At 55.3% G+C, this 14,896-nt stretch overlaps 2 protein-coding genes across 3 annotated transcripts in view; both read right to left on the minus strand.

Moving 5' to 3' along the window:
- Positions 1-5,001, minus strand: part of RIPOR1 (RHO family interacting cell polarization regulator 1) — a 31,459-nt gene extending 26,458 nt beyond the window's left edge. For both annotated transcript variants that reach the window (XM_059857288.1, XM_059857289.1), the window contains exons 1-2: positions 4,826-5,001; positions 3,635-4,074 (exon numbers count right to left, since the gene is read on the minus strand). The gene's annotated coding sequence lies outside the window, so the exon portion shown is untranslated. The remainder of the gene's footprint in view (positions 1-3,634; positions 4,075-4,825) is intronic.
- A 3,155-nt stretch (positions 5,002-8,156) lies between these two features.
- Positions 8,157-13,401, minus strand: LOC132332728 (C-signal-like). Its single transcript, XM_059857301.1, has 6 exons — positions 13,231-13,401; positions 10,944-10,995; positions 10,011-10,201; positions 9,526-9,684; positions 9,144-9,254; positions 8,157-8,456 (listed from the first exon to the last, which is right to left on the minus strand). The coding sequence occupies exons 1-6, from the start codon at positions 13,369-13,371 to the stop codon at positions 8,343-8,345; spliced, it is 768 nt and encodes a 255-aa protein (XP_059713284.1). The 5' UTR covers positions 13,372-13,401; the 3' UTR covers positions 8,157-8,342.
- Between the last annotated feature and the right edge of the window lie 1,495 nt (positions 13,402-14,896).

The following is a 14,896-nucleotide window of genomic DNA, read 5'->3' on the forward strand; positions in this document are numbered from 1 at the left end:
AATCCAGGTCAGGGCTTTGCAGCAAAGCCAGGACATCCAGACTGTGACTTCATCAGATTCAGCCTCAGCATGGGCCAGGAGGGTAAGGAGCGGCAGAACAGCACTGGTGCAGACTCTCTCACCACCAACCAGCCGCCCCCCCTCCTAACTCCCTTCTCCACCCCGGGAAAGTTGCTGGCAGCATCTCCAACTCCTATCCCAGCTCAGCCTGGGATGCTGAACATCCCCTGGGACCACTCCACCTCCTGCAAGCAGGCAGCCATGCCCATCTCAGCACAGCGGGAACCAGCTCACACACACACCCGCAGGATCACTCCAAAAGTATCCATGATTCACAAGACTCCTACAGTCCCTTGCTGTTGTCCAACACTGAGCAGGAAGGCTGAGGTTGTGGGCAAGCCCAGAAACCAGCCCAGCCCAGCAGACATAGCCAGTGGCAGGGCAACTGGCACAGCTGGGCAATGGCACAGCTGAGCTGTCAGCAGCCTTGAGGACTCAACATTGCACCAGATGAAGCAAAGCTTGGCCAATCCAGTTGGCTGAGCTAGGAATACATTGCCCCAAAGCTGGTGCTGTAAGGATATGAGAGCAAAAGGCCATTCAGAGCACGAGGTGTTTTGGCAGAGCTGAGTCTGCAAATTTGGCAGAGCTGTATGCAAATGCATGTAAATATAGTCCTCCTAAGCAGGGCAGGGGATCCCACACACACCCTGATCTGCTCCACTGCTGAGGTGGGGTCCCTGTCCCCCCGGTGAGCAGCGCCTGCTACACCCAAGAGCAGAGTGAGTCCACCTGGGAACAGACCAGTCCACGCTGGTCTCCCAGAGTGTGAAAGTGCTTCCTTCACTGCAGTGAGCAGCAGCCTCCAGCAAAGCTCCCTCCCCTCCAAAGAAAACAACAAAGAAAATGCTAGGATGGGGATTAAGGAAATGAAACCGGCTGTGCAGGGTAAGCAAGGATAGGAAGTGGCTGTGATATCTCCTCTCCCCACTGGCCTACAGCTCTCCTAGCCTGGAGCCCACAGCATGGCACATCTAAACCCAAGGGAAATCACGTGCTGGAGAGTGTGTTGAATAACTGGGAGGTTTCTGAGTGATCCCTGCTCCTGAGATAGAACAGGCACTGTTAGGGAGCCTCTGTGCTCCCGGACTGGCATGACTATGCTCTCTCCATCCCAGCACAACATGCAGGGAGACCTCCTGATGCCACAGGCTGCACTCTTCTTCTGAAGCTGGTACTGTGGGGTGGCATGTCAGGAGTTTTGCTCTCACAGAAAAATTAAGGTTGGAAAAAACCTTTAAGATCATCAAGTCCATTAATCCCACAATTCCAAGCCCACCATTAAACCACATCCCCCAGATGTCCCATCCATATGTTTTTTTTAATACTTCCAGAGGTGGTGAGGCCACCATTGCCCTGGTCATCCTGCAGCTATTCTACCTCTCCTGAGCTGCTGGCCCATATGGATTTGTGCTGGGAAGGAAGGCCCTGGAGGAAAGCAGTGGCAGTCAAACAGAAAGACAGGATTAAAACGAGCTGCTAAAAGTTGCCAGTGGGGTAGGGGTAGCAGAGGGGGGACAGGCTAATAGCAGGGATCCTGCCACATCCTCCCCACCCAAGTGATGCTTCTGAGCAGGGCCGGTTCCAGCTCTTGTTCATGCCTCTAGCACATGTGTGAATGCCACCATTCACACATGTGCTAGGCTGTGGCTCCAGCAAGTCTCTCCTGTATCTGTCTCACGTCCCAGCGTGCGAGGGCCAGCTCTGTTTACATGCACAAGTCTCAGATTCTCCTGCTGGGGATGAGTCAGGCTTCCCTGGACACCCCGCTGAGGTGGTGGTGTCAGGGCCCCAGCTGGCGTTTGCCTCCTGAACAGCTCTGAGCCGGTGGATGCCAGGCTGGGGAGCGGCTGGAAAGGGCTCGCACAGCCCTCTGCCTGCTTTCCATCCCGCTCGGAGCCATCTGCGGCAGCACGGAAGGCACTGAAGGCTGCAGCTCCCTGCCAGGAAGCTCTCCCTGGCTCGGCTCCATTGGGTCACCTTCCTTCCCCTCCACCCCACAGGCACGTCATGGCTCAGCATGGGGCAGTCAAACCCCGAGCAAGCCCCCAGACACCTCCAGAGGTGTGGGTGGGATGGCCAGGCTGCTGCTAAGAAGACCCCATGTCCTCCAAAGCCTTGGGGTGCTGGGGTGTCTCCTGGGGATCCAGCTCACAGGAGAGAGGGGTCCCCTGGATTTGGGACCCCCAGGGACAGAGGCTGGAGCTCGAAGGAGAAGCCAGCCCTCTTCCCATCTGCACATTGCCTGGAGATGCCGAGCTGCCGCTGGACTTGTGGGGTGGTGAGATGAGTGCCAGCTGCACGCCACTGTCCAGCCTGCACACAGTGGCAACCAGCAGGCTGCCCTATCCACAGGGTCCCCAGCTGAGCCAGACTGAGCATCCCAGGAGATAAGAGAAACCCCAAAACACCCCAATGACATCCACCTCCCCCTACCCTTTCATTGCTCCCAGCCCTTGCTTTCTGCTCCTCTTTTCCACACATCCCAGAGTCAGAAAAGTTCTTCTCTCCAGAGAGAGGCCTTTTCCCTATGCTTCCAAACTTCCCAGGGTGGGAAAAGAGACTGGAAGCTCCTTTTTGGATACCCCCACCTGTGTCCCCCTTGCTGTGACAGGGGCTGGGCTGGCTCTGTGCAAGCACAATAACCAGAAGTGTGTGGAGCCGCTGGAAGGAGTGATGTTCTGGGATGGTATGCAGCCCTGACAGCACTGGCTCTGCTTTAAAGGGTAATTTTATCCTGTAATAACAAACAAGAGGAGCCAAGTTCCTCCCCAGCGTCACTTCCCTGGCTCCAAGGAGAGGGACATGGGGGAGAGAACTCATTAGAATGAGCTTGGATCCTTGTTTTTGCCATCACAGGGTCTTAACTCCACTCCCCCTTGGGACAACAAGGGGGGGGGAAGATGCTCCAGGGCAGCAGGTCTGGGTCGAGAGTTGGAACAGATATATTTGTGGGCTGACATTCTGGGGCCTGAGGAGATGACCCCTCTAGCAACTCCTGTCCTGCAGACAGCAGCAGGAAGCCTGCCCCAGCCCATGGCATGCCTGGCTGAACCTCATCACCATTCCCACAGCCCCCCCACACACTCGCAGCACTGGTCAGACACACTGGCACCTTGGCACTGTGCCAGCTCCAAGTGCAGCCACCCGGGAACTTGTTCTGCAAAAGCTGGAAATTCAGGCCCAGCTGGTGCCATGGGATGGGCAGGGAGAGGCTGACCTGCTCCAAACCCCTGGCAGGACCCTGCAGAGCAGGACTGGGTGCTATGGCCAAGGGATCATCCCTTTTGTGGGCATCCCTGGGGGCACAGGCATGGGCAGAGCCCAGCTGTGGGAGGAAGGGTGAGCACTTCTCTGTGACCCATGGGTGCACCCTCCTGTGCTCCCAAACAAACTGGTGTTTTTTTGAAGATCCCTGGGTGTTGCAGTGTCAGGGCCCCAGGGCACAGAGCAGGCTGGTTTATTCTTAGGGGGCACCGGGGCATGTGATGGGCTCATCAACATGTGTGGTGCATTCACAGGGGACAGGGAGTATCTCTGCTCACCCCTTCAGGCTCAGCAATGGCTGACCTACCTCTGCTCCTGCAGGGACACTGATGCTCAGGAAATGCTCAGGAAAGGTGTCCCTCGGTGGTCATCACCAGGGAGGGCACAGCCCAGCCTGTGCTGATGGGATACTGATGTCCCCTCCTTGCCAGTCGAGAAATGGGGACAATTTGGCAGAGCTCAGTTGTGTGAGAAGCTGATAATCTGGAGAAGGCTGCTGAGATGTTCTGTCTGATTTCCACTTCCCCAAGGAGCACTTCTGGACATCCCGGGGTTTGATTAAATCCCAGCCTGTCAAATGAAGCTGGAGAAGTGCTGCATTTCTCTTCCCCAAGATGGATTTCCTCCAAACCCCTTATTAGGGGTTTGGGTTAAGTCTGTGTGAAGCTGGTAAAGCTGCTGTCTCCATGGTGCCCCACCAGCAGACCAGGGGGCTTCCAGAGGAAGCAGAAGACAGGATCCAACCAGCTAAAAAGGGGAAGAAAGAGGAAGGAGGGAATCATTGGCATCTAAAGCTTTCAGGGCCTTAGAGGTGGCAATGCCACTGTCTGCCCTCTCCAAAAGGGGTTGTGGGACACCCATGGGAGACAATGTGGTTTAGGGGAGATGAGTCAAGGGGTGCTTCTGGTTGCCAGGGAGGTAAAGCCTGGAGCAAGCTCCCAGTACCAAACCATCCTCCCAGGGCAGATGTGGAGCCTGCCTGCCTCTGGCTGATGGGAGTCGAGAGCAGGGCAGGCACCAGTGGGTTAAAATCTTGAGGTGGGACTTGGGTGAGCTGCTTCCTCCCAGCAAACAATAATAAGGGAGGGAGAAGGGATGGATGGGGCTCTGCAGGGGCTGATAGCAATGGAGCAACCCCAGCCCTGCAGCTGCAGCTGTGCAGGAGGAAGCCTCAGCACATTATCTGCTGGTCCCACTCAGCTTCCTCAGCAGCCCTGGTGCTGCAGGGACCGGGTCGTTCCTCCTCCAGAGCCTCATTTCTCACAAACACAAGTTGGGTCCCTGTGCTGTGATGGCAGCCCTGGACCCCAGCACCCCCCAAACCCTGCACTCTCAGACAGTCCAGCCTTCCCAGCATCAGTGTTTCCCACTGCTGGGGGCTCTGGAAATGGTCACCCAGGCCTCAGAGCCCCCCAGGACTGCGGTGCCACCCAGCACACAGTCCCCACAGCGACCATCCTGCTGCCCTATCCCCCCCCATCCCAGACAGTGCCCACACCTTGGCAGAAAGAAGTTTTGGCTGGAAGACGACTCCTGCAAAGGGGATCTCCAGGTCCTGGCTGAGGTCCCTGCAGTTCTGGTTGCCTCTGCTCCTCGTCCTTCTTAACAAAGATCTGCTGCACCTGGAGCTCCTGCAGCCTGGCCACGCTGGCTGGTGTCCCAGCACTTCCTTGTGCGCGGCTGTTTGTGACCTGCCTGCTGCTCCACCTCCGCAGCTGCATGGCTGTCACAGGAGCAGCCCTTTTCCGTTTCGTTTCCGTTTTTTGACCCTCTCCTCCTGTAGCAGCCTTTGCCTTTCACAGAGGCTCTCCTGCTGCTGTCTGCCCCACTCAGGTCTGGGAGGGTGTCTCTCAAAATGGGTCTTGCCCTGATCCTGGCAAGTCAGGTCAGGACTCCTGATGTCCTCAGTGCTCCTACCCCAATCCACAGACCTGCCTGACTCCAGCTCCTGGTGCAACAAGTCTTTGCCAGTGAGCTATTGGTCTGGAATAAGGCAGCTGCTTTAAGAGCCTGGGAAATGTGGGCCTTTCCCACCACTGAGGTCAATCCCTGGAGCCCGGAGAGCTGCTGGGCTCCCTGGAGCAGAGAGATGTTTGCCCCCAGATGTTACCATCGCTCCAGAGAGGCAGGGGAAGACTGTCTGAGTTGCTCTGGGTGACAGCTTCCCCACCCATGGTCTCTGGAAGTCCCAGACATGTTTCCATGACCCTGTGCAGCCTCAGGAAGAGTAGAGTCCTCAAGGAGTTGTCCGGCTTTCCTCACTGCTGGAACCAATGCTGGCACCTGTGCCCCAGCTTCAGAATAGAGATGGATCAGCTGGTAAAAGCAGATGGATCCTAAATCACACTTAGTCTGTTCAAACCTGCCTGTGCTCCCAGGGAGCAGCTAGCTGGTCAGGGGGAGCTGGGATCTCAAGTGTCTCCTGGGGCACTGTAGTGCACCCAGTGAAAGGACATAGGGCTGTGTGCTGCCATCCCAGTGGGCGGGGGGACACTGAGGTCTGACACTTCCCAGAGCCAGGAAATAAGCCTGACACAAAGGGCAAAGCCAGCAAAAGGGAGGGAGGGAGGCAGGAAACATCAGGCAGGAGAGGAAATGGGGAGATAATCAGCTCCATGAGCACAAACACCCGGAACCTGTGCAAAGGAAAAGCCAACACCACTTGGCAAGCATTTGAGCAGGGAGACCTGCCCATCTGGCCTTTTACTGAGGCTTCCTGAAGAACATGTGCCCTGCAGCACCTTACGGTTCTCAGGGGTCCCTGGCCTCCAAGTTACCACGGGTGGCACAGCCCCTGGTGGCTTAGCTCCAGCATGTTCTCCCTGGGATGAGCCTTGTCTCAGAGGGTGGAAGGATGGGCTCCTGGAGAGCACCTGGCTGCACTTGTAAAGGCAAAGCAGTCACCAGGGGTGAATCCCAGTTGCAGAGAGGTCCAAGCTGGGTCATGCTGCCCCAGTCTCGTGTTGGCTTGAAAACTGGGATCAGCTGACCTGTTTCCTCTTGGCTCTGCCCAGAACTGGTCTGTTATCCCAGCACCCAAAAGGGAGACCACTGCCAGCAGTGCCCTGGGGTTAGTTCTTCTCCCCAAGAACTGTGTCCAGTACTGCCAGACTGGACTCCATCTGCAGAGTTTCCCACTCCTCCTACCACCTTCAGAACACAGGGCTGCCCATGCCCCAGGTGACCTGACTACATCCCAGGTGATGGAGCTTGTCCCAGCTGCCAGCAGTCCTGCCTCCTGCCGCGTTCCCAAGGGAGCAGTGACATACATCTCATGGGGCTGGCAATGACCACAAGGGGGACGATGACTGTAAACTGACAGAAATCCATGGTGGGATCCCTGGCATTGCTCATCTCCCAGGATCCAGCACGCGGCGTGGGACAGAAAGGAGGAACGTGGAGAGAGATGGGCATGGAGCCAGCCTGTGGTGACTGGCTGGGCTCCCACTGGCTTGTGTGGAGTAACTGGGGCAGGAGAAGTTCTGCCAAGGGGCAGGGAGGGCACTCGGGGGAGGCTTGGCTGTGTCTCTGAGCCAGCACTGGGCTGAGCACAGCAATGCACTGGCAGGATCAGGCCCCTCACCCACGCTCCTGTCCCTCAGCCATTCCTTCCCAGGGATTCCCCTCCTCCTGCTGCCATTTCAGCACTGATAGGGAGGTGCCCAAGTTGGCACTGACCGCTCTGGCCAGTGATATGAGTTGGGAAAGAAAAAAGCAAGCATTGACATGGGAAATCAGGTGGCTGGATCATGTGGAAGAGCCCAGATGGTTCAGAGCTCCCCTGAGGATGAGGCTGAGGTCAGTGTCTCCCTGGCAGGGGGCACCCATGCAGCAGTGGGTGCCTCATGTGGGTGCTCTGCTGGCAGTGCTGGCTCCTGAGGGCCTTGGAAAGCACAGCACAGGCTTGGAAAAGAGCATGTCAGCCTGGGCATGGGGAACACAGCTCCTCTGGCACAGCCAGGTGGGGCATGGCTTCAAGATTCCCAGGAAAGCTCTTGGTGGCAGGCAAGCTCCCACTCCAGAAAGAGGTACAACTCCAGCAAAGCCCAGACCCAGAGGGACCTGGATGCCTCAGCTGGTCCTCCAGATGAGAAAGAAAAGGTGGTGGCCTCTGAGGGAAGGAGCAGGGGGCTGCCTGTCCAGCAGGCCAGGTTGCTCTGCCCACCTGAGACCAGGCTTGGTTTTGCAGGATTCTTGTCTCCTTTTGGCCATGCTACTTTAAGAGAAGCTCTTTCCAGAAGGGGCAAAGCCCTAATACCACCCCAAAATCCATTTCTTTGGGGCTGTTACCACTTCCTGGTCAAATTCCTGCAGTCAAGGGCTGCCCAGCTCACCTTATTAAGGTTCTCAGCTTCTCCATCCCACAGAAGTGCTGTTCCCATGCTGTGATCCCCCATGGGACCAAATTTCCCCCACCCAGAGGTACCATGCCCAGCTGGGGCACCACTGTGGCAAGAGCTGTCTGCCTGGGATTGCAGAACTGGACTGTCCTGCCCAGTCTTCCCATTCCAACCATGAGGCTGCTCCCAAAGACACCATGTCCAGAACAAGGTCATCCCAAGAAATCTATGGCAAATACACCATGCTTTGGTGGAAGCACAGCAGAGACCAGGCAGACCTGGGCACACCCTGGAAACAGACAGGACAGCAGGAACTTTGGGTGAGTTACATGTCCCCTTCAGCTCAGAGCAGCTGAAGACAACGCAGGCAGACTGCTTGGATCACAGGATCATTCAGGCTGGAAAAACACCTCCAAGGCCATCAAATTCAGCCATTAATGCCAGGCTATTTTTGCAGAGTCAAGACAGTCTGAGTGGAGACTCTGCAGCTGGGAGAAGGCACAGGTACTAACTGACTTTATTTATTAGCAAGTTAAAGGCAGGGATCACACCCTGCTCATCCACTGGAGTCCCAAGTAGGTCCCTTGCAGACCAGAGAGGACTGAGCACCCTGGTGGACCTGTGCAAGCAGGAAGTCCCGTGGCAACGGGGAGTTCTTGCAGGGACAGAGGGCAGTCACCAGGGGATGGCTTTCCCTTCCCAGTTGAGAAGAGTCCCACTGTGTTTCTCAGAAAGGATTGGCAGCACAGACAACAACCCCCGCACACTTGTGTCCACTGTCAGGTCAGCCTGCAAAGGGAAAAATGAGACACCACCATCATTCCAGGCCATACAGCAGGACCCACTTGGCTTGTGTGCAGTGACAGCAAGACTCCTTCCACCCAGAGTGAGAAGAGAGCCATGGGAGCTGGGACAGGTCCACTATGCGGGAGGATGGTTGAGCATCTGCACTGCTGGCTTGGATGGAGGTGGCTTGGGCTAGGAAGCCAGCCACAAGTTTAACCAAACAGGAAGAGGTCCCTGCTGCAAATGAGATGCTTTGTGCAGCCTTCTCAAAACCCCAGTGCTGTAGGGACCACCTCCACTTCAAAACAGGGATCCTGCAGGATGAGTGGAAACCTCATGGACCTGCAGTTCTTCAAGGAATGGGGCACAGGATGGGATGGTGTTGCTCTTCTCCCTGCTCTGTTGGATTCAGGTTCTCTGCATATCTTTCAGGCTGCCCAAAGCCCCTTTCTTCCCCCTAAACAAGCAGCCTGATATGTGCTGATGCTATTTCCCAGACGTCCCAGTATCCACATGTTCTGCAGGGGCCCAACACAGACATGGGCAACTTGGAGCACGAGAGGCAGCTCATTTTCACGTGGATCCTCCCTCCAGAGAGCCATCTTGGCCACCTGGGCCACCTCCTGTGCAGGTTTGCAGCCTTGGGTACCACCTATGTGTTCCCTCTTGACCTGCTTGGCCAGAACTCACCTCCTGGGTGCCCATTTCTGTTTTCACCCAGCCAGGGTGCAGTGCCACACACAAGATCCCAGCTTCCTTGTAGGTCAGAGCCTGGCACATGGTCAGCATGTTGAGGGCAGCCTGGGTGAGGAAGCAAGCATCATCCATGGGCAGCAAAAAGTTCCATGAACCAGGTTCCCTACCCATTGCTGCCTCTTGGTGAGGGAGAAAAAGCAATGCCAGGTTTTCAAGAGACAGTGTGTGTCTTCCCTGGGTGGTAATGGAGATGCCCTGGGAACTTGGGGACTCCCTCCATCTCTCCATCCCAGGTGTTTCCCTGAGATCCAGCCTGGCAAGGGCAGCTCTGACCCCATGGAGCTCAGGAGCCAGGGCAGGTCATGACTCTCCATACCTTGCTGCAGCGGTAGGAGATGACAGGGTGGAAGAAGGAATCAGGTGTTTTCTTGATGGACCCTAAGATGGTGGAGATGTTGATGATGGCTGCCTTGCTGCAACTCAGGCCCTTTTCTTTGCTGTCCTGGGCAGCCTTCTTCAGCAGAGGCAGGAAGGCCTGGGGAGAAACAACCTAGTGGGACACCTGTGCCTCAAGCCACTCCCACTTACTGCAACTGCAACCCAGCCAGGGTGAGGAAGAACAGCAGGATGTCAGGAAAGTCCAGGTGTTGCTGCAGTGGCCCTGCCTGCTCCCAATTAGACTTGCACAATTCAGAGAGGCTGCAGAAGCAGCCTCTTCTTAGGCTTTAAGAGCAGCCCTAGCGCTCCCTTGCACAGCCCCAAGAAATTTGGCAAAGCCCTCCAAGATTTCTGTTGTGACCATGGACAGCTTGGGACACCCTCAAGTTGGGCCAGATTTCATCCCCAGAGCTTCACCCGTACCTGGGCCATCAACATTGGCCCCACTGCATTGGTCTTGTACGTCCTGACCATGTCCTCAGCGTCGACAGTCTCCAATGAGGCCGTGGGGGTGTAGATGCCGGCGTTGTTTATCAGCAGGTTCAGCCCCATTCCGTTCAGCTTCCCCTCCACCACCTTCGCCGCATCGGTGATAGCCGAGGGGTTTTCCACATCTGCAGTGCGAGAGAACAGTCTGAGAGCCACGGAGAGAAGAGGGAGGGGAGGACGCCGAGGAAATCTGCGCATTCTGACCCGCGCGGCCCTTCCATCCACGGGCACCAGATGGTGCTGTGAAACCAGCTCCAACTCATCCCAATCCTCCCAACACCGCCGCCTCCGCCCGCAGTTGAAGGCGCCCGCCAGGAAAAGCCCACCGTGGGGGCAAACGGCTGCTGTGACTCCCATGCTGCGTCAGTTCTCAGCAGCCACCGCTCCAAAGTCTACGTCTGAGCAATTTCTGGAGAACCCAGGACAGCCTCCGTGGGGACAAGTCCCCAGGAGAAATGTGCTGGGACCTTCTGTGAGACAGCTTCTGCTCAAGCTCTGGGCTAATCTTACAGCACTTCCACAGGAGCTGCTTTCCTCCCAGGGCCCTCCTGGTCTTGCCTAAGACTTGGGATCAAGGCAGAGCAAGGATGAGGTCACTCAGCTGGGGGAGCCAGGGGGCTGCCCAGGATGGGTCTCAAGAAGATTCTGGTCCTGTGGCCATGGAGAAAGGAGGCTCCAGGGAATGGGGTACTGAGGCTGAGACAGGTCTGGAGAAGCTGGGGTTTTGGCAGCAGGACGTGAAGAAGCTCTGAAGACGTGGATCCCCACGTACAGCCTGAAGGGAGGGAGGGAGGGAGGGAAGGAGAAATGGGGCACGCATGGCTGGCAGTTAACAAATTTACCAGCTTAGAGGCAGAGCACACATACCCAGCTTTACAAGAACCAGGTTTGGGTGTTTGGATGCCAGATCTCTCAGCTCCTACAAAAAGAGACATGGAAACAATCAGCACGAGGCAAAGGCAATGCCAAGCATCATGCTGGGGTGCCAGCAATGGCCCACCCTGAGGGAAACATCTTCCAGGTTTACGCAGTGCTTGTGAACAGCTGGCCTGGGGACTGGCCTTGGCTCTCAGGCTTCTCCCAGGCTCCACAAAGCAACGTGCCATGTGCTCAGGTCATGACACGGCCATGACTGCAAGATGCTGTAGTCACTTTCCCAAAGGGTTATCCACAGCCCAGCCAGAGCCAATGATGGGAGCAAAGTGTAAAGGACCAGTTTATCAGAGAACTTATGTGAACTGGCTGGGAATACAGCCAGAAGTGTCTCCCAGAGGCTGCCGGAAATGAGGTGGAAGAGGAACACCTGTGAGTGCCAATATCAGATTTGATCTATGAGGAAATCATATCTGGATAGGCCAGTCCCAGATCCACTCACTCTGGACTTTATTAATGATTAGTGAATTTAATCACTTGGCACATTTTTATTGGTTGTTTTCATCTCATGGGGATATTGGGCGGAGTGGGTTAAAAGCTGAAGTCCTGGGAGGAGGACTGTAAATCATTCAAGTGACCTTACAGCTGGGAATAACACTTGATAAACCATGTAAACAGCAGCCTGTGATCCACTAGCATGCATCTTAACAGTACCTGTGTCTCCTGTATCTCTGTACCTCCCTGTACCTTTGCCTGGTGTTGCTTCAGGGATCCCCTGGTTATCAAGATAACAGAAATAAATGTACTCTTTGTGTTTTAGCCATCGATTTTCTGCCTGCCTGTGCCAACTCACACAGTGGAGGATTCAGAAGCTCTTTTCAGCAAGGAAACTTTCTACTGCGCAGTTCCTGGCAGCTCTTTGCTCTGAGTCTCCAACTACGGCAGGTTTCAGACAGCAGAAACCAAACCACCTTGTTTAATGTGCCCAAAAGGATTGCTTTTACAACTAAAAACTTCTTCCAAACATGCCCACAGGAGAAATACAAATTGGTGGTTTCTTTTGAGAGAAACATAGAGCAGGAGAGCTGCTGGGACTGGCTGCAGCTCACTATCAGTTATTTGTGGGCTCCCTCACCAGACCCCATCTTCCCACATGAGCCCTGGGAAATCATGTCAAATTAATTTGTGGTGGCCAACAGATATTTCTCCTCCCCTGTTTTTCCCTCAACAGCCTCATATCATCAAAGCAGGAGCTTGCCCCACTCCAACACCTGGTGCAGGCACAAAAGGGCAGGAGAAGAGATGTGGCCTCTGCTGTCTTTGTCCTGTGGTCATGCACTTCAGCAGCACCCTGACAACACTGCTCTTACCCTACCACAGCTGGACAAGGCTTAGGGAAGTACCTCCTGGCTGGGAGAGTTGCATGAAGACCACCTTGTAGGAAAATTGGCTCCAGTCCAGCCCTGAAAAAAATCCCTGATCTCATCACTGCCCTGCAAGAGTCCTGCAAGTTGTGGGGAGGAAGAATGGGGCAAAAATAAAAGACCTGGCCTATCTTTGACCCAGACAGCTTGGGCACCAGGCACAGCAGGAGCTGGGCACCCCCGGGTTGGCAGGAGGGTGCGTTCTCACTGTGCCAGGACTACTCCTGGCAGGGAATAATACACACTTGCAAGAAGATGCAACAAACAATCAGCTGGAGCCAGGATCTATCAGAGAGCAAGTTTCTCCCTAGTAGTATTTCAGTGGGACACAGCAAGCAGAGGAAGACAAGCTGGATGTAAAGAGAGCTGGAAGAACAGAGAAGCTTTGTGACTCCCTGCACAAGTAACATGTGTGAGTCTCTCCCATTTCAGCAAAGGGGAAAGCAGGGACAGGGGGATCCCACAGTTCTACTGGCCACCACTTTTGGAAACCCCATATCCTGAACCTCCGGATTTTGCAGAGAGCAGCATGACACAGCAGAACCGGCCCGAGCAGCACCGCTGCCGCTCGCAGCGCCTCAGGCCTTGAGGCCAGCCCAGCTCGGGCCGTGCCCGCAGCGCAAGAGCCAAACCTTGGCACGACAGGGCGGGTCCGGGCACATCCACCACGGCCCGGAGCAGCCCAGCGGCGCGGCCTCAAGGGTGACACGGCCGGTTCTTCGCCTGCTGCACTTCAGGGGACTTTCACAAGGGGCAGAGCACCGTGCGAAAACCAGAGCCCCGCGCCAGCAGCGAGTCCTTCAGGCCGCTGACAGGGGCCGAGCGTGTGACCGCCGCCCCCCCCGGCCCGCACTGACCTGTGCCCGCGGCCCCTCGGGGTCCCGGCAGGTGGCGAAGATCCAGGCAGGGGGGCGCGGCGAGCCCAGCAGCTGCTTCACCAGCTCCAGGCCGATGCCGCGGTTGGAGCCGGTCAGCAGCACCGTGCGCGCCGCCGCCATCGCCGCCCGCGACCCGGCCCGCCTGGCGCCGCCTCCCGAGCCCACGGGCCGCACCGGGCTGCCCCGACCCCGCGGGGAAAGCCTGAGGGGGCGGGATTGTGTCTGTGTGTCTCTGTATGTCTGTAGGTCTGTGTGCCTGCCCACCTAATGTTCAGTGCAAACAGAACAACCACGTCCCAGCCCTGGCGTCCCCGAAGGGAGGAGCGAGGGGTCTCGGAGCGAACCGGGAGCGCTGAGGGGACTCTTGCTCAGGCTGGTGCGTGAGGGAGAAAGCTTGCAGCAGGTTTGGAGTGGTGTCTGCAGCACCTTTGGCACACTAATCTTAACCGTAGATAAGAGTCAAATAAAAAAACCCAACCCAAACTAAACCCAATTTAGCGTTAGAAAGTACCAGCCCCTTTACAAGCTGTTTTTATTGCCTGCCCAGAAATGCTCATGATTTGCCTCTTTCCCTGATCATTATATGCAATGAATCTGGTTAACAAATAGATCCACGAAGATGCTCTGAGGCTGTAGCACCCCTCCTATAGAGGTGGGCTGAGAGAGTTGTGGTTGTTCAGCCTGGAAATGAGAAGATTCTGTGGAGCCTTTAGAGCCCCTTCCAGCGCCTCAAGGGTCTTAAAGAGAGCTGGAGGAGAACTTTGGACAAGGGCCTGCAGTGACAGGACAAGGGGGAATGGCTTCAAACTGACAGAGGACAGGATTAGATTGGGAGTTTGGAAGAAATTCTTCCCCAGGAGAGTGGTGAGGCCCTGGCACAGCTTGCCCAGAGAAGCTGTGCCTGCCCCATCCCTGGAAGTGTTCAAGGCCAGGTTGGACAGGGCTTGGGGCAGCCTGAAGGTGTCCCTGCTCATGGCAGAGGGGTTGAATGAGGTGGTCTTTATGGTTCCTTACCACCCAAATGATTCTGTGATTTAGGCAGTTTGGGCTTGCAGGTTTTTTGAGGGATGTTTTCTCCTTTTTGTTGCTATCAGGTACCTGGTTGAACAGCTGCACCAAAGGGGTAGTGTAGTGTAAAGAAAGGAAAAGGTTTGCTGGCATCTAGGGATGGGGAAACAGGGTTGGAGGGGAAAAGGAGAACAGAAGAGAGATAATCAGCTGGAGGACTGTGTCTGGAGGGGATCTGCTTTTACCAGCCCTGCTGCCAGCCTGGAGGTGGGTGTTATTGTTTTATTTTTAGCTGTTATATGGATAGCCAGATACCCATTAAAATCCCATTACGGTGAGCACACAACTGGGATCTCAACAGTGAAGTAATGACTAAGCAACTCTGATGTATATAAATGTTGTTATTTATGTTGCTTATTGTCATCCTTGTTTGACAAACACCACAAAACATTTCTGATACTGATAAATACACCAGAAACTAAATATTTATTTCAGTCGGGTAATAGCATCAGATGATTTGTGCTAACTCTATTCTGCTCCATGATGGTTCAAGTAGACGGGAACCTCTGCTCCCCAGTTTACTTCTGGATATTAAAATGCTTTTAGACTTTTCTTTTACAGAAGTTGGAATTTAATA

This window comes from Haemorhous mexicanus, chromosome 12, assembly GCF_027477595.1.
Source record: "Haemorhous mexicanus isolate bHaeMex1 chromosome 12, bHaeMex1.pri, whole genome shotgun sequence".
Lineage (NCBI taxonomy): Eukaryota > Metazoa > Chordata > Aves > Passeriformes > Fringillidae > Haemorhous > Haemorhous mexicanus.